Below are 24,024 nucleotides of genomic sequence, written 5' to 3'. Positions count from 1 at the left end.
CTCATAACTTCAGCACGAATGTAACCTATTTCCAGAGGCCAGCCCAGGTTGCAGCCTTAAAGGCCTTGAGCTGTCTCACGCCCCTTGGCCCTAGAACTTACTTCTCTGGTTCGTTTATGACTTCATTTATGACTGTATGCCATTGACTTGGGGGTCTAACCAGTTGGTTGTATGAAGAAGAATTACATGACAGAATTTGTCTCTGTTCATTCAGTACGGGTGTGGGCAGGACAGGCAATAATATTGGCTCGGCCCAAATATTCATTTGGGTTTTCCATAACATCTTATGGAAAAAAACACCCAAATGAACATTTGGGGCAACCCAACAGATATGTCTAAGACCCAATTCCTTTTTAAAACAATAGTCATGACTGTGGATAGCTATATGATCCTAGCTAGTCAGTATGCACTGATTCTAGTGTCCAGCTAGTTATTTCAGATCTAGTGCCTGATTATTAGTAGTATTCTATCTGGATGTGATAGACTGGAGCTAGAAAACAGCTAGACAGTGACTTTCCATCTAGACAGCTCTGCTTTGTTTGAGAAAGCCTCCTTTTCTTTGAGTCCTTTATTTCCAAAAACAAATTGTCCTAGAGTAAAGATTTTGATTGCCATTGCAATGAATGTGTGTTTTTTTTTTTTTTTGGTTTGGGACTCAAAGTCCAAGGACTAAAAACTGAATACAGGGGTTTTGAGTTTTTGGATTGCAAGAGTATTTCTAAGGAATTTTTAAAAATCTAGTGATACTATTGTTATTGAGGAAGATAGCCAACAATGAATAATTCTGGTGATTAGGGGATATTTTTGAGAAGAAAAGGAGTTTTAGTGCCCTGCTGGCTTCAGGGAGACTTGCTTTCTGGCCCACTCACTTAGCTTTGCTCACCCGTTGCAGCTTTTTCACTCCGGTTCCTGTGGTCTTGAGCTTACACCCCTTGCCAGCTGCTCAGGGTACCTGCCTGCAAAGCTGCATGTTCCCTGTCTCCCTCCTCCATCAGTACTTAGCAGCCTTGCATCCTATACCTTTAGATACCTTTTATCTGAGCTTAGATTATCCCATCCATTGCTGCAGTTTTCAGTCATTTCTGAAAGGCAGTATTCCTAAAACTAGGGCTTGCTGGTCCTCAAAGGATCCACAAGTTCTCTGTAAGAAAATTTAAATTCATGTTTTCATTGCAACGATGCTCCTTAAACGGATTAACGAATGCATAATCTGATTATCTGGATAAACATCTTACTTTAGTGTCTGAATTTTATTAGTCCCAAGCAGCTCAATAGAGCAAAGGCAGATTTTTTAAGTAAATGATGCATTCGCATCCAGTGAATGTAAGTAAATGAGGCATTCGTTTGGTGCCCTGTATGTATAAGGGTTTTGGAGCTGTTCAAACAGATAAAAGTAGAGGAGAATGGAGTCGTGACTCGTAATAAGACACACGCTCAAAATAAAGACCCTGCAGAGTTGAATCAGACATACCATGGGGTGGGGGGGGCGGTAAGCAGGAAGTCAGTTTCAGCCAATGACATCATTTTCCCCTGAATGCTGTGAATTTAAAAGGTCCTGGTTTTGTAGTTTAATCTGTATTCAGTTTGTCCATTTTTGTTAATTGAAAATTTGTAAATGAAAAGGAATGGCAATCTAAATTATTTACATTATTAACTCAGGATTTTTTTGTTCTCTAAAAGGAGTCAGAAATAATTTGGTAATTGTGAATATTTGAGAAACTCTAATAAGATGTCGAGAACCCTGGCTAGGACTTGAGGCCCGTGCCACAGCTTGATTCACTCAGCAAGTCCCTTCTCATCTCTGGACCTTGTTTGTACATAGATAAAGAGGAGCAGATCATCTTTGCAGTCTCTGCTGGATGAAATTGTGATTTTGAGATCCCAGGGAGCAGAGATCTGATTCATATTGCTTAGCATTCTGCCTGACACAGAGATGCTCTCTTAATGTGTTTTGAAGACGTAGAGGCGGAAGCAGTAATACCTGTTTCGGTATACCCTATAGATACGGCAAACCGGGCTGTAACGCAGAAACCTGTGACTACTTCCTTAGCTACCGGATGATAGGGGCTGATGTGGAATTTGAGCTGAGTGCAGACACCGATGGTTGGGTTGCAGTTGGATTCTCTTCAGACAAGAAAATGGTAAGACACAAATCGTGGTGGAAGGTGATTTTTCTCTTCAGTCTGCTGTACCACTTTAGATTTTAGAGAATGAGTGTGGTTATGTTTCCCTAAGCACCCGTGCCACTTTTAAATGGGAGAAGCCAATTCCTGGTATTTGATTTTCTTTATCCAAGCAAGTAAATTGATCACAGCATGATAGCCATTATACTAGTTATGTCTCTCCGATTACAAGTTAAAAAAAAATAATTCAAGTTATTTTAAATGGAGAAGGAAGGGTTGGTTATGAGAGTACAGGGTGTCTTCTGGTACTTGTATTCATTAGTTAATTCCACAGTCATGCTGCAAGAGAGCCCCACCAAACCACATGGCTGATAACAGTCAGCATTGATTTGTTGCTCACATGTGTATGGATTGGCTGGGACTCGGTTGCTTTTGGCTCCAGTCCATGGCTTGGATTCAGGTACTGTCTAATCATTCTGGAACCAGTGGCTCCCAAGGCATGTTTTTTTCATGGCAGAGGCAGAAACACAAGAGTCATCCAAGCTGATTTCAAACCTGTGTTCACATCACATCTGCTGGTAATATTCCATTGCCCAGAGTAAGTCGCCCAGCCTAACCCAGAATGAAGGGGCAGAGAAGTATCCTTCCCAACCAAGAGGCCTTGTGAAGGTGTAGATATATAATACGACAACAGGGGAGTGAAGAATTGGGCCCAACAATTTAATATTCCACATCATACCTTGTCAAGAATGCATCTGGCCCTCAGAAAGGACTGTGGACAGGAACAGGCAGGAACCCAGGTTGCTGTCCGTTGCTTATCTCTGCTTCTCTCTGTGCCTCTGCCGCATTCTGCCCTCCTTCTTCCAGAGCCTCGTCATTTGCCATGCATTGTGCCAAGGTGCTTCCCAGACAGCCACACTTTCTTAGGCCATTGAACCTTTGCATGTGCGGCTGCTTTTTGGATAAGATGCTTCTCTTCACCTGGTCTGTTTTGAGGCTCTTAGAATGAGATGGGGGCAGCAAGAGTGGTGGGAAGGGCCCAGGTTTCAGGTGTGTTTTGAAGGTAATACTGACAGGCTTTTGCCGGTGGATTGGACCTGGGTTATAGGTGGGTCATAAGAAGAGATTTGGGGATCAGGCTAAGCAATGAAAACTCCATTGAGTTTGGTTTTGGAGAGGTCTCTAGAAGAATGAGCTTCTCATTCCAGGCGGCAAAACAATGGGTCCACCTGGTAAGACTGCATGGATACTAGTCTACATCATTTGTCTCCTACTTCAGGGTCAACGGGAGAAAGAGTGGTTGTGTGCCATCCAACAGGCTGGCTTGCAGTGCAACTGACCATTTCTTGTCCAGGAATGGATTTGCACCCATGGTGCACTCACCCTTACCATTAGAGGGCTCAGAGGAGGGAGGTTGAGTAAGAAGCATCCAAATTTCACGTTTGACATTTTGCTATCTAAAGGCCTTCAAAATCTAGGTTTCTTTTTCTCTTCCTATTACTCTAAGAAGTACAGATTTAAAAATTTTCAAAACCTGATGCACAGGAAAAGCAAAATGGAACCTCTTTGTAATAGTCATTGACTGTTTTTTTTGGAAATAATGAATTGCTGATTTCTTTATTAGATTTTATTCTTTAGAGAGGTTTTAGGTTCAGCAAAACTGAAGAAGGTACAGAAAATTTCCATATACCCTGTCCCCACACACGCAGAGCCTCCCTCATTATCAGCATTCTCCACAGAGGGGTACATTTCTTATAGCTGATAAACACCTTTAACTTTTTTAGTTTTTTTTTTTTTTTTTTTTAATGTTAATCCTATAGACAAGTTGCAGGAATAGGACCGTTGTCATCGTTGTCCGGTCACTCAGTCATGTCCAACTCTTTGCGACCCTGTGGACTGCCACATGCCAGTCTTCCATCCTTTGCCACCTCCTGGAGTCTGCTCAAATTCATGTCCATTGAGTCGGTGATGCCGTCCAACCATTTCAGTCTCTGTTGCCCCCTTCTCCTTCCACTCTCAATCTTTCCCAGCATCAGGGTCTTTTCCAGTGAGTTGGCTCTTTGCATCAGGTGGCTAAAGTATTGGAGTTTCAGCTGCAGTCATTCCAATGAATATTCAGGACTGATTTCCTTTAGGATTGACTGGTTTGATCTCTTTGCTATCCAAGGGACTCTCAGGAGTCTTCTCTGGCACCACAGTTTGAAAGCATCAGTTCTTCAGTGCTCAACCTTCTTTGTGGCCCAACTCTCACATCTGTACATGACCACTGGAAAAACCATAGCTTTGACTAGATGGACCTTTGTTGGCAAATTAATGTCTCTGCTTTTTAATTCACTGTCTAGGTTTGTCATAGCTTTTCTTCCAAGGAGTAAGCGTCTTTTAATTTCATGGCTGCAGTCACCTTCTGCAGTGATTTTAGAGCCCAGGAAGATAAAGTCTGTCACTGTTTCCATTTTTTCCCCATCTATTTGCCATGAAGTGATGGGACTGGATGCCATGATCTTCATTTTTCAAAAGTTTAGTTTTAAGCCAGCTTTTTCACTCTCATCTTTCACCTTCATCAAGAGGCTTTTTAGTTCCTCTTTTCTTTCTGCCATAAGGGTGGAGTCATCTGCATATGTGAGGTTACAGGTATTTCTCCTGGAAGTCTTGATTCCCGCTTGAGCTTTATCCAACCCAGCATTTTGCATGATATATTCTGCATATAAGTTAAATAAGAAGGGTGACAATATACAGTCTTGACGCACTCATTTTCCAATTTTGAACCAGTTCATTTCTTCCATGTCCTATTCTAACTATTGCTTCTTGACCTGCATACAGATTTCTCAGGAGGCAGGGAATGTGGTCTGGTATTCCCAGCTCTTGAAGAATTTTCCACAGTTTGTTGTGATCCACACAAAGACTTTAGCATAGTCAATGAAGCAGAAGTAGATGTTTTTCTGGAATTCTCTTGCTTTCTTTATGATCCAACAGATGCTGGCAATAGGACCATGAACTCCTATATATACATAGATGTTTCACCTGTTGTTCAGTTGCTAAGTTGTGTCCAACTCTTTGGGACACTATGCCAGGCTTCCCTGTCCTTCACTATCTCCCAGAGTTTGCTCAAACTCATGTCCATTGAGTTGGTGATGCAGCCATCTCATCCTCTGTCATCCCCTTCTCCTCCTGCCCTCAATCTTTCCCAGCATCAGGGTCTTTTCCAATGAGTTGTCTCATAAACTCCTATATATATGTTTCACTAAATGGTAACTTTTTATTGTGGTAAACATATACAACCTAAAACTTACTATTTTAACCATTTTAGTGTGCTGCGATTCATGGGGTTGCAAAGAGTCAGACATGACTGAGCGACTGAACTGAACTGAACTGAAAGTATACAGTTCAGTGGCATTAACTACATTCATGGTGTGGAACCACCACCAGCTGGTTCCAGAACATTCTCAAAAACAGTAATGTTTGCCGTATGTGCTTTATCTCTCTCTGCTGTTGCTGCAACTGCTGCTACTACTCTGACTTCTATTACTTATGATTTTTATTATTTTCTACAAACTTGAGAGGTTAAATTGAAGGTATCATGACCCTTTAATTCTAAATATTTAAGCAGGTATTTCCTAAGATCAAGGATATTCTTTTTCACTATATAATTTATTAAATTCAGGAAGTTTAACATAGATACCGTAGTATTATCAGATACACTGTCCACTATCAAAAGTTGCCCTTTGCTGCAATGCTATGCTTTATCGAAAATTTTATTTTATGATGCAGGGTTCTGTCTAGGAACACCATTAGTTGTCATGTATTGACATGACAATATCTTTAGTCTTCTTCTTGATTTTGAAACAGTTTTTTAGCTTTTTCTTTTTTTGGTCTTTCATGATATTGACCCTTTTGAAGGTTACAGGCCACTTTTTTTTTTGTAGAATGACCTTCAATTTGGATTTAATTGTTTGCTCATGATTAGGTTAAGTGTCTGTGTTTTCAGCAGGACTACTAGAGAGCTGGTGATGTAATCTTCCCTAAGTGGCACATGAGGAGATACTCAGTGTCAGATATGGTGGTGCAAACTCTGGTCACTCGATTAAAGCTTTTTAATGGCATTTAAAACAATTTTTGGGGTGGGACTTCCAATTACAGAGGTCACGGAATGTATGTTTTGGAGTGAAATTTCTTTGTAGCAGAAGAGTTTGCCTGAGATGCACCTTTAACTTTTCTTCTCCGTCATCTTTTGTGTTAGGGTGGTGACGATGTCATGGCCTGCGTCCACGACGACAATGGCAGGGTCCGCATACAGCACTTCTATAATGTAGGCCAGTGGGCGAAGGAGATTCAGAGAAACCCTGCCAGAGATGAAGAAGGAGTTTTTGAGAACAATCGGGTCACCTGCAGATTTAAACGGCCTGTAAATGTTCCCAGAGATGAAACGATTGTCGATCTGCATTTGAGTTGGTATTACCTGTTTGCTTGGGGTCCAGCCATTCAGGGTAAGCTTACATTTTGGGATCTGGATTAAACACCAGACACTGCTGTGCTTGAGTCATTATTGACTGGGAGTCATTATTTACAAGAAAGTGATGAGCACTTTGTATAACATAGAAAAAGGAGACAGGATCCTGCCTTCAGAATATAGTAATGGACTTACTATACACATGAACACAGAATGGGACAAGTTATACACATGCATAGTTAGAGTGAGATATACAAGATAATATATGATGAGCTGTGGCTTGATGAAACAGATCATATGTCTGCTGTATATGGTGTATGGACTCTAATTCTCACAATGGTCTTTTACTTCTCACCATGTCCTCCAGAATTGTAGGAATTATCATCTTCATTTTAGAGAGCTTAAGGAATCTGCTCAGGGGATTCCCAGGTGGCACTAGTGGTAAAGAATCCACCTGCCAATGCAGGAGACTCGAGAGACTCGCATTCGATCCCTGGGTCAGGAAGATCCCCTAGAGAAGGAAATGGCTACCCACTCCACTATTCTTGCCTAGAAAATTCCATGGACAGAGGAGCCTGGTGGACTATAGTTCATGGGGTCACAAAGAGTTGGCTACGACTGAGTGACTGACACTTTCACTTTTTTTTTTTTCCATCCATTGCCTAATAGGATCTTTTTCTTTCCTTCAAATTGTTGCCATTGATTGATTGGAAATTTCATGCCTTTCTTTGCCTGTTTCTAGTTGGGAAAACATCTGGATGCCTCCAGATTTACGACCCCTTTTCCATTTGCTTATTTCCCAGGTTACTGACAATGAATCTGCAATTATATTTTTGATTACTCTTAGTACCCTGGGAAATAAACTATGTCTTAGGCTGGAGAAATGAACTCATTTTAAATGATGGGGTTTGGAATCTAAAAAGCTGAGTTTGAGTGTTGATTCTGCCCCTTGGTAGCTGTATCTAGCCTTTATCTAAATTCTGAGTTCTAATTTCTTTTTATCTACAATGAGGATAATAATGATATTGAATTCATAGCATTATTCTAAGGGTTAAATGAAAGCAAGTATTTGACACCACTGGCAAGTGCTGTACCTCAGAAGGTCATCTTCTTACACATATGGCATCATGGCCCAGTATTCCAAGCCCTCCCCAATGCTGGAGACTTTGCCTGATAAGCACTCTCAGCAGTCTGACATTGTTCTCAGTATCTCCAAACAGCACGGACACATTCCTACCTTACAGAGAGGCTTGTGCTTTTCCTATCTTGTGAACACTATTCTAACGCCTCTCTGGTGATCAAACCCTATCCATCCTCTTAAGGTCTCTCAAAGAGGATAAACTGTGAGCTGAGCCTTGAAGGGAGGATATGGGATTAGATGTGTCTCAAGAAAGGCATGAACTGGAGGTACATGGTTAAGCCTGGGAATTCACGAAGGTGACCAGTGAGAGAGGTTAGGGAAGAGAGGTGAGTGCGACCTGTTGAGACAAAAACTCTTGCCAACCTGAGGAGTTTGGTTTGTGTTAACAAGAGCCAGCATGGACACTGGGGTAGGGGCTGGGCATGTCAGGTATGGCACAGCTTCCCTGGCAGATGGTAACTTCAAAACCCTCCCTTTGAGGCCCGTTTTCCAAGGAGATCTTTGCTCTGAACTCATAGGCATGTCTCCCTCACCTGAGTTTCATATTGGTTAATCAAAAGGTCAGGCCCTTCCTATCAATTTTAGCTTATGAAGCAGCCTTTACATACAGCCTTTCCCCTTTTCCTCTTCTAACCAGCTCAAAAAATGCTTTCCATCCAAAGACTTGTTTGGTATCTTAATTCTCCTCCTTTCATACCTCCATTCCACTCCGCCAGACAGACATGCAGACTTGTAGACACACAGCACATCCTCTCTGATCTGGCCTGGCCAGGCTACCACTTTACATCCCATAGACTTCATCTGCAAGGGAGTCGGTCAGGAGTTGTTAGTGGTCCATATATTAATATTAAAAACATATTTGAAAACAATAGCAGCTCTTTGAAGATTTGTCTCATTTTTCTGTGGTTTGCATGTATCATTTTAAATCTGTACCTTTTTTCTCTTGCTGCTTCCTTTTTCTTTCTTTCTTCTCAAAGGCTCTATCACCCGACATGATATAGACTCACCGCCGACTTCAGAGCGCGTTGTCAGTATTTACAAGTACGAGGACATTTTTATGCCATCGGCTGCCTATCAGACCTTCTCCTCTCCGTTCTGTCTGCTTCTAATTGTTGCCCTGACCTTCTACTTACTGATGGGAACCCCTTAACCACAGTGGCAGAATGAACAGAGTCAATGCATTAGAAAGCCTTTAGTATATTTTTAAAAAATATTCAGTATTGTTTTAGCTTCTATTATGTAAAAAATAAAAACAAGACACATAGGATTCAGCTTTTTGGAAAAAAGAGCAAGCTGCTTTTCTAATTGAAGTGTTGTTTAATAATGACCCATACTTTTAGAAAGACTTAAAACTTTTCTAAACACTCATTTTCAAATATGTTTTCTTACTTGAGCTTTACAACATGTCTGAGTTGGCCTGAAGAAAATGATTATTGCCATCATTATTATACTGATTGGAATTTGAGACCCAAGAAGACAGTCTTTTTATGACTCTTGTGCCGTGTAGCCTTGGCTGCTCAGTCAGATAACACATAGTAAAGCAGAGAAAGCCAGGCTTAGAAACTATGTCTCTAAACAACCTTCACTCTGCCAACTACAGTTCAAGAGTTATTTGGAGTAATACTAAAGAGAACTTCTCTGGATGGCCCAAGTTCACAGTCAGAACCTAGAAGGCAGAAGAACTTTCAAATTTCCACAGAGCATGAAGGTCTTTAGATATTTACACAGCTCATGAGGAGAATGATGGAGATAACAGTGATATGAAAATGGTTCAGACTTATTTGAAATGTCTTCTCAATTAGTAAGTAGCTAAGAGAACACATTTTTTATTGCTGCTTGGAAAGGTTAAAAACAAAACTGTGAGTATTCCTGAAGATGTAAAATTATATTAATGATAAGAAATTGGGGCATTCTTAGAAGTTAGAATTTGGACTCTACTACCACTGTATTTAATAAATTAAGGTATTCATTTGTGGTTACAGCTAATTCTGTTGTCAGAATCAACATATGTTGAGTACAATTAAATGTATTATAATAGACAAATCATCTTAAATATTCAAGGCATTTTAATAATAAATTAACATTTTTGGAGACTGTGGAAATTTGGAGTAGAAACCTTTTAAAGATGACATTTTTAAAATTAGAAAATGCCCCATCAAGTGAATTTACTTAGAGTATCCATTCACATGTTTAGACTTGTAAATTGGGTTAGCCGTCAGCATAATTTATACTAATGTCTTGACTTAATGCACTTCCTTTTTTTCAAAGGAACCCAAACGTTGCTTTACTCCAGCTGTCTGAGTTAATAGCCCATTTAGAGGGAAAGAGTCTATGGGTGTATGCTGCTGAGGCATTCCCATTGTAGAGTTCTGGAGTCTTCTGGCTGCCCGCCATACCCCACCCCATTGCTTTAAAGCTGACTCCAACTTTGTGGGTTTTGTGATTAAACAACACTGGAGACTGTGATTTCTAATGCCATCCTTGGAATCCATGTCGGAGATGAAAGGCCACTTCCCCTGTGGAAAAGGCTTTCACATTCTTCTGGAACTGAACAAAAATGAGGAAAGCATCCCAATTCTGTGACTTTGCACAATTTACCACGTGCATCCAAGGGATGCAGGAGAAATGATCCTCGTTGCAGATGGAGAGAGGTCAAGTGGCATTGAGCAATGGCTTCAAACTCAAGTCATCTGACTCAAGTCCCAGGCTCTGCCCGACTGCAGTGGTCTCATTACGAAGCCCACCAGCCATGGCTGAGGAGGGCCTGTATGTCACCTTCTAAGGTGGTTGTGTAGTGGTTGTGCAGCAGTGAGGCTGAGTATGCAACACCCACATTGTAAATAAGAAAGCAAATATTTTTATATTTCACCCTCTCATGTATAATATTTCCTCTATAAATAGGTTAAAACTGAATCGAGACTCAAGCTAGTCTCTGTAGCAGGCAGGGAAAGAATAAATTAAGGGATTTTCCCTTCTGCTTACTTTCAAGTCGGGCTAATTGTTTCATGAACTGTTTTTCCTTGGATTACCAGTTTTGCACGTTTGTGCTTTGAACTTTCAACGATATCTCATTTCCATTAGTGTAAAATGAGAGCCACTTTGATTACCTCCACTGTCCTCTTTCGTCACCACTCCTCACCTTGCTGTGTCCCAGCAAGACTCAATTGCTCTCAGTTCTTCAGACCCAGTTTCTTACCTCTCTTGACATTCCCTGTGTCCAGACAGTCTCCACTGCCTAGGCGTGCTGAACTCCTATGCATCTTTCAGGTCACAGCGTAACTGTTTCTTCCTCCGATCCCCTGGATTAAGTAGGTTCAGGCCCCTGCCAGACGCTCTCATAGCACACTCGGCTTCACCATCATTTAACTTATCACACTTTCCTGTAATTGCTGGCTTATCCTCCCTGCTAACTCCCTAATGGAGGGACTATAGCTTGTTACTCATCATTTTAACAGATACTCCTACATAGTAGGTACTCAGCAAACATTTGTTGAATGAATGCATAAATGAAACTACTTCTGTGGCAAGTTTGGTTCACAAAGTCTGTATTTCACATACATTGCCAGACTGGCCAACATTTTTATGTTCTACCTGTGGTCATTCTCTTAGCAAAGACTGAGCTTTTGCCTTTTGAAACATAAATAGAAAGATCTTTCATAACAATGCTGTTTTGCCCTGTAAAACAGAGTTTGACATTTTTAACAATAATCATGGTTCAGAAATGAGAATTTATAGACCAGGAATGCAAAACTGAATTTCACCATCATCTCAGAGAATCATCAGTTTATGGACATACTAAAGTGAAAATTCTGTAGACTCAAATTTCATTAATTCTTACCTAGGATAGGAGAATCAACTTCTATTTTATCTCTGTAGTCCTTTTTCTAACATTGTACTTGTTACAGGGGAGATGCCCAACCAGTGTATTTTTGTAAATGCCCAGGTAGAATAATAATGTTTGCTAAATTTATTTAGTGCTGTTCTAAGCACTTTACATGGATTAACTCATTTAATCCTCACAACAACCAGAGGAAGTAGATTCTGTTATTAGTCCAATTTTACAGATGAAAAAACTGAGGCTAGGCCTTTGGCATGAATTACCAGTGTTGGCTGCCAAGGTGGCGCTAGTGGTAAAGAACCTGCCAACCAGTGCTGAAGACGTGAGAAAGCCAGGTTCAGTCCCTGGGTTAAGGAAGATGCCCTGGGGGAGGGCATGGCAACCCACTCCAATATTCTTGCCTGGAGAATCCCCATGGACAGAGGAGCCTGGAGGGCTACAGTCCATAAGGTAGCAAAGAGTCGTACACGACTGAAGCGACTGAGCATGTACCAGTGTTGGCAAGGACTTGAGACACCAGTTTATCCAATACACTTACTTTAAAAAGGCACATGCATATTCATTAAAACTTTCATTAAATGGAACCCACTATCCACACTCAAATTAGCCAAGTGCTTTTTTTCCCCCTTAAGCAATTTACAATGAATAGGAGGACTTTTTATAGTTAGATTTAGGGAAAGGGGTACATTTTACTTTCTTTTTCTTTTCTTAAAACATTTTGATTCTTTATTTTGTCGTCTTAGTGCTTTTTATGTTATTTAAAAATAATACACAGATTGGAAAAGTTAGAATGCATTTAATAGTGATTTACCTAAAACCCAGGTCTTCCAGCTTAGAGCCTAGTGCCCTTTTCTTGCTTCATTGTAGTCTCAAAGATGAATTTGCAAACATGATTTCAGACAAAATGCAGGAGCCATATTTAATTATATTTTGTTGGCTTCTGTCCTTAAGGAAATTGGACAATTTGGACAACTCAGGGATAGATTACATCCCACAGAGTTTTTTTTACTAATGTCTCTGTAATTAAGTTTACAGTCTATATTCAGGATTTTGTGCTTAAGAGCTATTACCACTGAAGTTGTCATTCTTAGTTCTGGCCTGAGGGTCAGCAAAGTGTTTCTGTAAAGGTCCAGATGATAAATATTTTAGGCTTTAAAGTCTCTCAGCTGTTCAGCTCTGTCACAGACAATACATAAACCCATGAGCGTGGCAGTGTTCCAGTAAAACGCCACTGACACAAATTCAAATTTTATATAACATTTACATGTCACCCATATTTTTCTTTAGATTAAAAAAAATTTTTAATGTAAGAACCATTTTAGCTTGCAGGCCATACAAAAATAGGCAGCAGGTTGGCCTGTGGACTGTAGTTTTCCCACTCTTGCTCTCAGCTAAATGACCCAGGTATCATGGTCAATTGCATAGGACACTGCCAGTAATGTAAGTTGTTACTGGTTAACTGTAAAAATATCAATGTTAGTGAGTAATTTGTAAAATAAATTAGAATTGATGGATTGTTATCTTGATAATGGATTCCCATTAGAACGTGCATTCTCCAGAGTTGATGTGAAAGAGCGGAGAAGGCAATGGCACCCCACTCCAGTAGGCTTGCCTGGAAGATCCCATGGACAGAGGAGCCGGTGGGCTGCAGTCCATGGGGTCGCTAGGAGTCGGACACGATTGAGCGACTTCACTTTAACTTTTCACTTTCATGCACTGGAGAATGAAATGGCAACCCACTCCAGTGTTCTTGCCTGGAGAATCCCAGGGACCGGGGAGCCTGGTGGGCTGCCGTCTATGGGGTCGCACAGAGTCGGACACGCCTGAAGCGACTTAGCAGCAGTAGCAGCAGCAGATGTGAAAGAGAGAGCAGTAAAGTCAGAGCTGGGTGAACAGCAGTTTTATTTTATCTAGGTTGAGGCAATTGTGAATGACTTTTACTGTGCCATTGCTCTTCATGGTGGGATTACAGTTGACCCTTAAAGATCACAAAGGCTTAGGGATACTGATAGTGTCCTTTAGTGGAAAATCCACCTATAATTTAGAGTAATCCCTCCAAAACAGGTAGTTCCCATGTCTGAGGCTCCTCCTATCTGTAGCCCCACATCCAAGGATGCAACCAGCCTCAGTGAGTGTAGCACTGCAATATTTACTGTTGAAAAAGATCCATATTTAAGTGGACCAGCCTCACTGAGTGTAGCACTGCAATATTTACTGTTGAAAAAGATCCATATTTAAGCGGACCTGGTCGAACTGGTGTTGTTCAAGGGTCAGCTGTACAATGTTTCAGACTAATGTATTTTCCTCTAGACAGTTTTTAAGTATTACCTAAATCTATTACATTCATGGGATGGGAGTGTTTTACACATGTGACTGTGGCATAACCTCCTGTATCATAATGGAAATATGTTTGAGAACCACCACAATAGTCCAAATGCTGAGATGGGAATACTTGCTGTATAGAATTGCTCTGTTCTCTACACAGAATTGGTTATGTTTAGCGAACAGTGTGATTATTCTCGGTGTGTTTGTATATACATCTGTGCATATGTGATGGGCACTGTGTTTATACATAAATGCCTGTATATATACCATTTGAAAGTCCTTGTCAGGATTGTTTCTGTTTCTGATCTGGTCTCTTAAATACTTTAAAACTCAAGAGGTAAAACATTGTGTGTATTATAGGCAAAACTACCCTTGAGTTTATGGTAGTTTAGTTTGTAGAAAGGATTCCTGGGTCCTTTATTAAACTTTGCCTCCTCCATTCAACATTCTATGACTTGTTAAGAATGTATAAAGTATCATTGTTGAGTTTGACTTTTCTATACAGTTAGTTAAGAAACCAAGACTAGTGTGAATTGAGTAAATGGCATGTTGATGCAACCTATCCATGTTTTATATTTAATTAGATTCCTTATTCATTTAATCAATTATTTAGTTTCAAGTTATACTTGGTTGTTTTTATATTTAATAGATAAGTATACATTCTTTTTCATGAAAATAGTGGCTATTAATGTGATTTTAAATATGGTTAAAGATTTAAGTGAATCATCAAGCTCTTTGGGATTTTTCACTTCAACTCTGCTGATATTCCATTAATGTTTTCTGTTTCCCCTGGATATTGGCCATTAGGCAAATAGCTGTTCCATTCCATTCTTCTGGAGAGTGATCAATTCTGTAGGATTATGGGGTGCTGCGGTGGTTGTGGCATTCACCCAGATCACTGAAGCCGTTATCTTTTCATCAGATAGAATGTCCTGACCACCTGGAAGAGCAAATGCAACTTCTCCACATGCCTTATTCCCCCAGATGCGCTGATATGCTGGAACAATCTGGCTCCAGAAGTATTAATAATACTTTTTTGAGACTTGTCTATCAAATACTATTTTGTAAGAACTATGCCTTTAAATAGACATTGATGGGTTATATTTGTTTTATAATAATTGTGTACCTAATGTTCACTTGTGATTGATTTTGAGATTTATGTATATTTATAAGCCTGTCCTATGTGAATTTTTACTCTATGATGTGTGGTACCTTACTAATAAAGACATGGATTTCTGTTTATGTAAAGTAATGGTAGCAATATTCCTAGATGCTTTCTAAGTGATTATTCTGTCCATATGATATCACGAATACTCCTGTATTTAGAGGATTATGTTAGAGTTAGAATATATTAACTAGGTTTAAACTTTAAAATATAAATTCTCAACATGGTTTGAAATTCTTCAGTTGATGTAATTAAAGTTTGTAATTCTTTACTGCTTTACTCTGATGCATTTTTGATTTTATGTTTGTTTGTTTTACATCCTTTCATCAGTAAAGTCTTTGTGAAGTTATAAACCTTGGAGAAGATGAGAGCCTGTCATCCTGACAAAGGAAAAATCATGTTGCAGTAGTCAGGTAAAAATATTTGCAAGAAAAACAATTTGCAAAAGAAATCTGTATTTAAAGCTTCAGCCTAATGCCTTTATCAGATAGTAAATGGAGGCCTGTAATCCCATTTAAATTGTATTAGTTGACTGACAGGGCATACTAGCTCTAAGAATTTCGTTATAGACCTTGGTGGTAACTAAATCATGTTGTATGTTAACAACAGTTAGTTTAGTGGTAAAGTCTTATGAATCATCAGGGTGGTGTGGAAATTGCAGAATGCAATAGCTGAGCAAATTGAGAAACTGGGACTAGGTTGAAAAGTGCAAGGAATGTCATGTTAAGAAAGAATTATTACCACATTCTGCATTATAGGCTGTAACTCTTACCACCTCCCCAAACAAGTATTTGGTTATTTTTTGGTATCCTCGTGGTATTTATTTTGGTATCCTGTGGTATTTATTTTGCAGTATTCTCAGTGGGTAGCTCAGCTATCATACCTGACCTTGGCTGATGATGTTTGACTTGTAAGTTTCTTAGGGCTCAGTCCCAGGTGCGAGGGCCAGAGGATGGGCTGTAAAAAGAGACTGCTGAAGTGGAGTGGACGTGAAAGTCACTTGCTTCCAGGAGGTCAAGCAGCTTTAACCACCTGTGGATTCATTCATTCAATGAATGTTTATTGAGGACTCTTATGTGCCAGTCTGTATGTGAGAAACTACACTTGGAGGACAAGAGGAAGACCTGCTCTTGATTTCTGCCTCTAGGAGGCTCACAGCCTATTCGGAGAGTCAAATACATAAACATCGAAATGATATCATTTGGCGACTGCAGTGTAAGGAAACGCTCGGGTGGAGTAGGGATCCTCACCCAGCCTGGGGTAGCCAGGAAAGCAGGTGCAGTGCTGGGGCTGAATCTCTCTTTTTCAGTATTTATTTATGTCTTTGGCTGCACAGGGCCTTAGTTGTTCATGCAGGATCTTTGAGTTGCATCACACAAATTCTTGGTTGCAGCATGCGGAATCTAATTCCCTGACCAGGGATCGAACCTGGGCCCCCTGCATTCGGAACGCGGAGTCTTAGCCACTGGACCACCAGGGAAGTCCCTGAGGTTGAACCTTAAAGAAGGAATAGGCGTAAAGCAGGCAAAGGATGTGGAGAGGCATCTTCAAGAAAGGGGAGAGCAACCCAGGAGAAAGGCCAGCAGGATGAGTTGGGAACCACTGTCATTGGACAGGGTTTGTATGAGTTTCCGATTGCTGCTGTGACAAGTTACCATAAATTTAGTGGCTTCCAACAACAGAAATGTATTCTCTTGAAGTTCTGGAGGCCAGAGGTCTGAAGAGAATTGCATGCAGCTAAAATGTAGAGATTGGCAGGGCTGGTTTCTCCCGGGAACTCCAGGGGAGAGAACTCTTCCTTGGCTCTTACAGCTTTTGGTAGCTGTGGGTATTCTTTGGCCCATGGCCTCATGACTCCAATGTCTGCCTCTGTGGTCGGAGAGGTCAGGTTGCTTCTCCTCTTCTGTAGTCTAATCTCCTTCCCTCCCTCGAATAGAGATACCTGTGATTACATTTAGACCCCATCCATATTATCCAGGATAATTTCCCTATCTCAAAGTCCTTAACCTCATCATATCTGCAAAGTGTAAGTAAAGTAACATACTTCACAGGTTTTAAGGATTAACTCCTGGATATTGTTAGGGGCCACCCAAGTGCTGGAGGATAAAGGATGAAGCAGGGAGTGGGGAGAGGTGAGGCAGGGTGAGTGTGGCTCTTTACGACATAGTAAAGAGCTTGCACTCATCTCACATGCTAGTAAAGTAATGCTCAAAATTCTCCAAGCCAGGCTTCAGTAATACGTGAACCGTGAACTTCCTGATGTTCAAGCTGGTTTTAGAAAAGGCAGAAGAACCAGAGATCAAATTGCCAACATCCGCTGGATCATCGAAAAAGCAAGAGAGTTCCAGAAAAACATCTATTTCTGCTTTATTGACTATGCCAAAGCCTTTGACTGTGTGGATCACAATAAACTGTGGAAAATTCTGTAAGAGAGGGGAATACCAGACCACTTGACCTGCCTCTTGAGAAATCTGTATGCAGGTCAGGAAGCAACAGTTAGAACTGGACATGGAACAACAGACTGGTTCCAAATAGGAAAAGGAGTACGTCAAGGCTGTATATTGTCACCCTGTTTATTTAACTTATATGCAGAGTACATTATGAGAAATGCTGCACTGGAAAAAACACAAGCTGGAATCAAGATTGCCGGGAGAAATATCAATAACCTCAGATATGCAGATGACACCACCCTTATGGCAGAAAGTGAAGAGGAACTAAAAAGCCTCTTGATGAAAGTGAAAGTGGAGAGTGAAAAAGTTGGCTTAAAGCTCAACATTCAGAAAACGAAGATCATGGCATCTGGTCCCATCACTTCATGGGAAATAGATGGGGAAACAGTGGAAACAGTGTCAGACTTTATTTTGGGGGGCTCCAAAATCACTGCAGATGGTGACTGCAGCCATGCAATTAAAAGACGCTTACTCCTTGGAAGGAAAGTTATGCCCAACCTAGACAGCATATTGAAAAGCAGGAGACATTACTTTGCCAACAAAGGTCCGTCTAGTCAAGGCTGTAGTTTTTCCTGTGGTCATGTATGGATGTGAGAGTTGGACTGTGAAGAAGGCTGAGCGCCAAAGAATTGATGCTTTTGAACTGTGGTGTTGGAGAAGACTCTTGAGAGTCCCATGGACTGCAAGGAGATCCAACCAATCCATTCTGAAAGACATCAGCCCTGGGATTTCTTTGGAAAGAATGATGCTAAAGCTGAAACTCCAGTACTTTGGCCACCTCATGCGAAGAGTTGACTCATTGGCAAAGACTCTGATGCTGGGAGGAATTGGGGGCAGGAGGAGAAGGGGACGACAGAGGATGAGATAGATGGCTGGATGGCATCACTGACTCGATGGACGTGAGTCTGAATGAACTCCGGGAGCTGGTGATGGACAGGGAGGCCTGGCGTGCTGCAATTCATGGGGTTGCAAAGAGTCGGACACGACTGAGCAACTGAACTGAACTGAACTGAACTGAAAGAACTTGGAACTTTCCCATAGGGTAAGAAGGATTTGAAGGGATCAGACTGTATTTTAGAATGATCACACTGGCTACTGGGTAGAGAACTGATTGGAGTGGAGCAAGAGGGCAGATAGAGGGACCAGCTGGAGGCTGCAGTGACATCAGTGTGGCGCCAAGGGTGTACAAACATGTATTGCTTAGGATTCAAACCCAGCAGGACTTGATTCTCAAATAAAGATAGTTTACTTGTAAATAAAAGAGGGACTAGTCTGGTCAATTTGACATGCATCCACCATCTCCTGGTGGATCAGTCTTGCCCTGATTTGCAGCAGAAGGCTGGCTGTTTATACTATGGGTAGCCTCAGTGTTAGCTGGAGTATATTGTTGGGAACAGAGCCAAGGTACACTAGGAATTCCAAGACCTGGTCCCTAGCTCTCATACTTCAGTCATTCCAGGTAAAACATTCCAGAAAAAAATCACTTCTGTGAAGATGAGGAGCTACCAGCAAAGGACACTTAGGGCCAGCCATTTTTTAGACAGGCAGTTCTGGCTCTTAGTAATAACTGTTAATCACAAAATTCATCCTGTAGATGTCAATCCCCTCTACCAAACTTCCTCCTACCCTGGAAGAGAAAGGGGGAGCAATTTTGGTTGCAGATTTGTTGTAAAGGGGGATTGTGTGTGTGTATGTTTTCCCCCAAAGAACTTTCAGGTTTCTTTTACTCATCTGATCTGTTGCTGGATAGATGGGTCTCAACTGGGTTGGTTGAACCAATTTGGTAATTTCTTCACTGACCTTTTTAGTGAACTGGTAAACTTTTCTTTGTTGAGATGGCTTGGAAGGTCAGCTACAGCTGGATGGTACAAACCAGAAGGACAGGAACCAAGACTGGATGAACAGGAGCCCAGACACAGGAAAGGCTAGACTCCACTCAGTGAACTGGCAGGACTTGTGCTTTAAGTGAGGGCACATGGCTCAGCGCAGGAATAGAAGAGATAAGCAGAAGTGGTCAGGCAGGGCCCGATGGTATCAGACTCGGTTGCATCATTCTTTCTTCAGGCACTGAGATTTAAAAAAAAAAAAAAAGCAACCTTTAGTAATTTCTCATGTTCATACTTTCCAAACTCTTTTCTTCTAAACCATTTATTTACATTTTTAGTCTGCCAATTTTATCTAGTATCAGACACTAGATGGTTAGGTTTTTTTTAAATTATTTATTTGGCTGCACTCGGTCTTAGCTGCAGCACTCTGGATCTAGTTCCGTGACCAGGGATTGAACCCAGGAGCCCCTATGTTGAGAGGGTGGAGTCTTAGCCACTGGGCCAATAGGGAAGTCTCTGGATGGCTAGTTTAATATAGAAAAGGCAAATGTGTTTCCTCTTGTGTGCCTACTTTGTGGAGTTGGTAGTGGTTCCCTAGTATGTTCTGCTAAGAAGGGTTTTGAGGCTGTATCTACGCTCGGTGAGAAAGAGTTCAGTGATTTATTAGCGATGTCTGCTATGGGTTTTATTAAGAGAGTGGTAACTCATATTTGGAATCTAAATGCACGTCTGTTTGATTACCTTTTCACATGGCTTCTCCTCCTGCACTGTGCACACCTCTTTTATGTGTAATGTATACACTGCACTGTAAGCACAAGACTTTTGTTTAAAGGAGGTGCTCATTACAACTCAGTAAACACTCTATGACAGACATGATGCCCTGGAGAATCCTGTCCTGTGTTTGTTTTACCTCTGCAGCTTTTATCTTGATGCCCTAGGAGTCTGTGATTGACTGTGGCTTAAGAGATGCCTCTTGGCATCTCTAGGACACAACAAGGAGGCACCCTGGGAGCCACTATTAGATTTTCACCATGTCCCAGGCACTGTGCCTCTGCTTTAGACACGCTCTCCCACTTTATCCTCACGGCAGCCAATGATGGAGGTGTTATCATTTTATCAGCCAGAAAGCTTTCTGTTGCAAGAAATGTAAAACTGAACCCAAACTGGCTTAAATGATTAGGAAATTCATCAGTTCACGCAACAAGCAGGCCAAAGGCAGTGTGGTCCCAGGGTCAACTTGATCCACTCTTCTACACCTTCACTGTACCTGGAAGCCCACAGAGGCTGTTCTTCCTTGAGGTGAGTTGCTACATGGCATTAAAAAAGAAAACCCAAGTAGCCTCAGGTTTCCCTGGTAGCTGGTAAAGAATATGCCTGCAAGGCAGGAGACCTGGGTTCGATCCCTGGGTTGGGAAGATCCCCTGGAGAAGTGATAGGCTAACCCACTCCAGTATTCTTGCCTGGAGAATTTCATGGGCAGAGGAGCCTGGCAGGCTACAGTCCAAAGAGTAATGGGGTCGCAAAGAGTGGGACACCACTGAGTGACTCTCACTTCACTTCAAGTAGCCTCACATTTTGGAGGATGTGCCTAAAAGCATACACTCTGTGAGTTAAAGATTTGAGTAGACTTTGTGTACTCAAATTGATTTTGTAGGCCCTACATCCCAGTAATTTAATTTTTCTCTGCTCTTAATCATAGGACTACGTAGGAGACACATTCCCAATGTTTCAGTACCATTTCTCACAGGAAGCACAAACAACTTTTTTGAAAGGATAGCGAATCATCCATTCACTTGCTCAGCACCCTGAGCTTATGCTCTGTACTATGAATGGCCCATACCCCTGCGTCTCCTGCACTGGCAGGCGGATTCTTTACCCTAGCAGCCCTGAACAAAGTAAAGAGGAAAAAAGACGGTTTAAGACAACTGAAGCAAATTATTTACAGAGTCACCGTCCAAAGACCACTTGAAAAACAGGGACTGTGACCTGAAACCCAAAACAGGATGGAAAGGAATCACTTTTTCTTCTACTTGAAAATTTGTTGAAAACAGAAGAGAGGTAACTTGCAGAGTTCTGAAGTACTCTCGTACTGAGTACTTAGTGAAACCTTCCTCCTTCCCTCCCTCCTTTCCTCCCTCCTTTCTTTTCCTTCCTCTTATTTCTCTTCCTCCCCTTCCTCCTCATCCTCCTCTCCTTCCCCTTCCCTCTCTTCTTCTTTCCCTTCTTCACCTCTCTCTTATTCTTCTAAATAAAATGCCTTTGGAGGTGTTTTACAAGCAGTAAGCTTGGGTACCAGGACCTTTCAACAAGAAAACAGAAGCACCATGCATTGTCTCAGAGCTCCCTTTTTCTCTTTTGACACAAGAGTTTCTATTATCACTCCCATTTGAAAGGGGAAATTAGGGTTGGGGGCTCAACTGACCTGACCTCAGGTCTCCAAAATGGAACAGTGGCAGTTTGAGACTCTGACCTAGGGTTCCTCCAGGAGTTTAGATTTCTCCAGCATCGACACCTACATGGTTGTCAACAATAGCTGCACATTAGGCTTTTCTGAAGAGCTTTAAAAAATATATGCTAAACTTGCAGTGGTCCCCAGCCTTTTTGGCACCAGGCACTGGTTTCATGAAACACAGTTTTTCCACTGGGGGTGAGGCTGGTTCAGGCTGTAATGCAAGCAGTGGGGAGCTGCAGATGAAGCATCTCTTGCTCCCCCATGCTCATCTCCTGCTGAGCCACTGATTTCCTAACAGGCCCCTGATGGGTACCAGTCCACAGCCTGGGGGTTGAGGACCCCTGTGCTAAAGTCTTCCTTGTCAGACCAATTTATTAACCTAGTAGGTAAGAATCGACTTAGGAGTCAGACTCTTAGTTTGAATCCTGCCTCTGCACATACTAGCTGTGTACCTTGGCAAGGTACTTAACTTCTCTGAGCCTCAGTTTTCCTTATTGAGAAGTAGGGATAATAACACCATCTTCTTTGTAGGGTTGTTCTAAGGATCAGATGAGTTAATAGGAATGAGACGTTTATAACAGAGTCTGCCATATGGTAATCGATATTTAAAATCCTGCCAGACACATTAGAGCCAGTTCAGTTCAGTTCAGTTCAATCGCTCAGTCATGTCCGACTCTTTGCAACCCCATGAATCGCAGCACGCCAGGCCTCCCTGTCCATCACCAACTCCCAGAGTTCACTCAGACTCATGTCCATCGAGTCAGTGATGCCATCCAGACATCTCATCCTCTGTCGTCCCCTTCTCCTCCTGCCCCCAATCCCTCCCAGCATCAGAGTCTTTGCCAATGTGTCAACTCTTCGCATGAGGTGGCCAAAGTACTGGAGTTTCAGCTTTAGCATCATTCCTTCCAAAGAAATCCCAGGGCTGATCTCCTTCAGAATGGACTGATTGGATCTCCTTGCAGTCCAAGGGACTCTCAAGAGTCTTCTCCAACACCACAGTTCAAAAGCATCAATTCTTTGGCGCTCAGCCTTCTTCACAGTCCAACTCTCACATCCATACATGACCACTGGAAAAACCATAGCCTTGACTAGGTGGACCTTTGTTGGCAAAGTAATGTCTCTGCTTTTGAATATGCTATCTAGGTTGGTCATAACTTTCCTTCCAAGGAGTAAGCGTCTTTTAATTTTATGGCTGCAGTCGCCATCTGCAGTGATTTTGGAGCCCAGAAAAATAAAGTCTGACACTGTTTCCACTGTTTCCCCATCTATTTGCCATGAAGTGATGGGACCGGATGCCATGATCTTTGTTTTCTGAATGTTGAGCTTTAAGCCAACTTTTTCATTCTCCCCTTTCACCTTCATCAAGAGGCTTTTTAGTTCCTCTTCACTTTCTGCCATAAGGGTGGTACCATCTACATATCTGAGGTTATTGATATTTTTCCTGGCAATCTTGATTCCAGCTTGTGCTTCTTCCAGTCCAGCGTTTCTCATGATGTACTCTGCATATAAGTTAAATAAGCAGGGTGACAATATACAGCCTTGACGTACTCCTTTTCCTATTTGGAACCAGTCTGTTGTTCCATGTCCAGTTCTAACTGTTGCTTCCTGACCTGCATACAGTTTTCTCAAAAGTCAGATCAGGTGGTCTGGTATTCCCATCTCTTTCAGAATTTTCCACAGTAATCGCTATTTAAAATCCTGCCAAACACACCAGAGCCAACACTTTACTAAATAAATCAATAAAACTGAATATGGTAATTGGTCTTTTTAAAGTATTCCCCCAGGGATTCTAATGTGCAGCTTGGGTTTTCAATCTGTGAAGATAGTGACTCTGGGGACTGTGCCTCCCTAAAAGTTGACATTAACCAGAGAACGAAGGGAGGGTTCTGTTTTGTTTTATGATTCAGGGTGTTTTGCGTAAAGGCTGTTATCTGACATTCCTCCCCTCCCCCCCGTTTGTGACTAATAGAACACTTGAATTGAGCTAGCATACACTGCTCTTATACTGTACGTTGGTGGGGAGAGGAAAGTTTGTTTTTTGCCCCTACTAACACGCAGACCCCAGAAACTTGTTACCTGAATTCTGCAGGGACCAATGAACCACAGGGAGCCCGAGGCCGAAGGAACGCTCGCTATACTCTCTGGGAGTTGGAGTTCCTCAAAGGTTGTGTGAGCTTTCAGTGGTCAGTTACGAACTACATCTCCCACAATGCCGCGTGTCGCCCGCCCTGCCTCTCTCCAGGCCTCCCAGTAC

At 41.7% G+C, this 24,024-nt stretch overlaps 1 protein-coding gene, 1 long non-coding RNA gene and 1 other non-coding gene across 3 annotated transcripts in view; 1 reads left to right on the top strand and 2 right to left on the bottom strand.

Moving 5' to 3' along the window:
* Positions 1–15,318, top strand: part of FRRS1L (ferric chelate reductase 1 like) — a 28,218-nt gene extending 12,900 nt beyond the window's left edge. The window contains 3 exon segments of the mRNA XM_070795236.1: positions 2,003–2,141; positions 6,361–6,607; positions 8,689–15,318. Of these exon segments, the coding sequence (XP_070651337.1) occupies positions 2,003–2,141; positions 6,361–6,607; positions 8,689–8,861 (559 nt within the window). The 3' untranslated portion in view covers positions 8,862–15,318.
* LOC139184640 (uncharacterized) lies at positions 6,200–23,975 on the bottom strand. The gene is made up of 3 exons (XR_011568189.1): positions 23,847–23,975; positions 19,290–19,556; positions 6,200–6,463 (listed from the first exon to the last, which is right to left on the bottom strand). It is a non-coding gene; the product is annotated as an uncharacterized lncRNA (long non-coding RNA).
* On the bottom strand, positions 16,447–16,519 carry TRNAR-CCG (transfer RNA arginine (anticodon CCG)). Its single transcript has one exon. It is a non-coding gene; the product is annotated as a tRNA-Arg (tRNA).
* Positions 23,976–24,024: the final 49 nt, after the last annotated feature.

This window comes from Bos indicus, chromosome 8 (assembly GCF_029378745.1).
Source record: "Bos indicus isolate NIAB-ARS_2022 breed Sahiwal x Tharparkar chromosome 8, NIAB-ARS_B.indTharparkar_mat_pri_1.0, whole genome shotgun sequence".
In the NCBI taxonomy this organism is placed as follows: domain Eukaryota; kingdom Metazoa; phylum Chordata; class Mammalia; order Artiodactyla; family Bovidae; genus Bos; species Bos indicus.
Note: the sequence above shows the minus strand (reverse complement) of the source record. Positions and strands in the feature narration are given on the sequence as shown.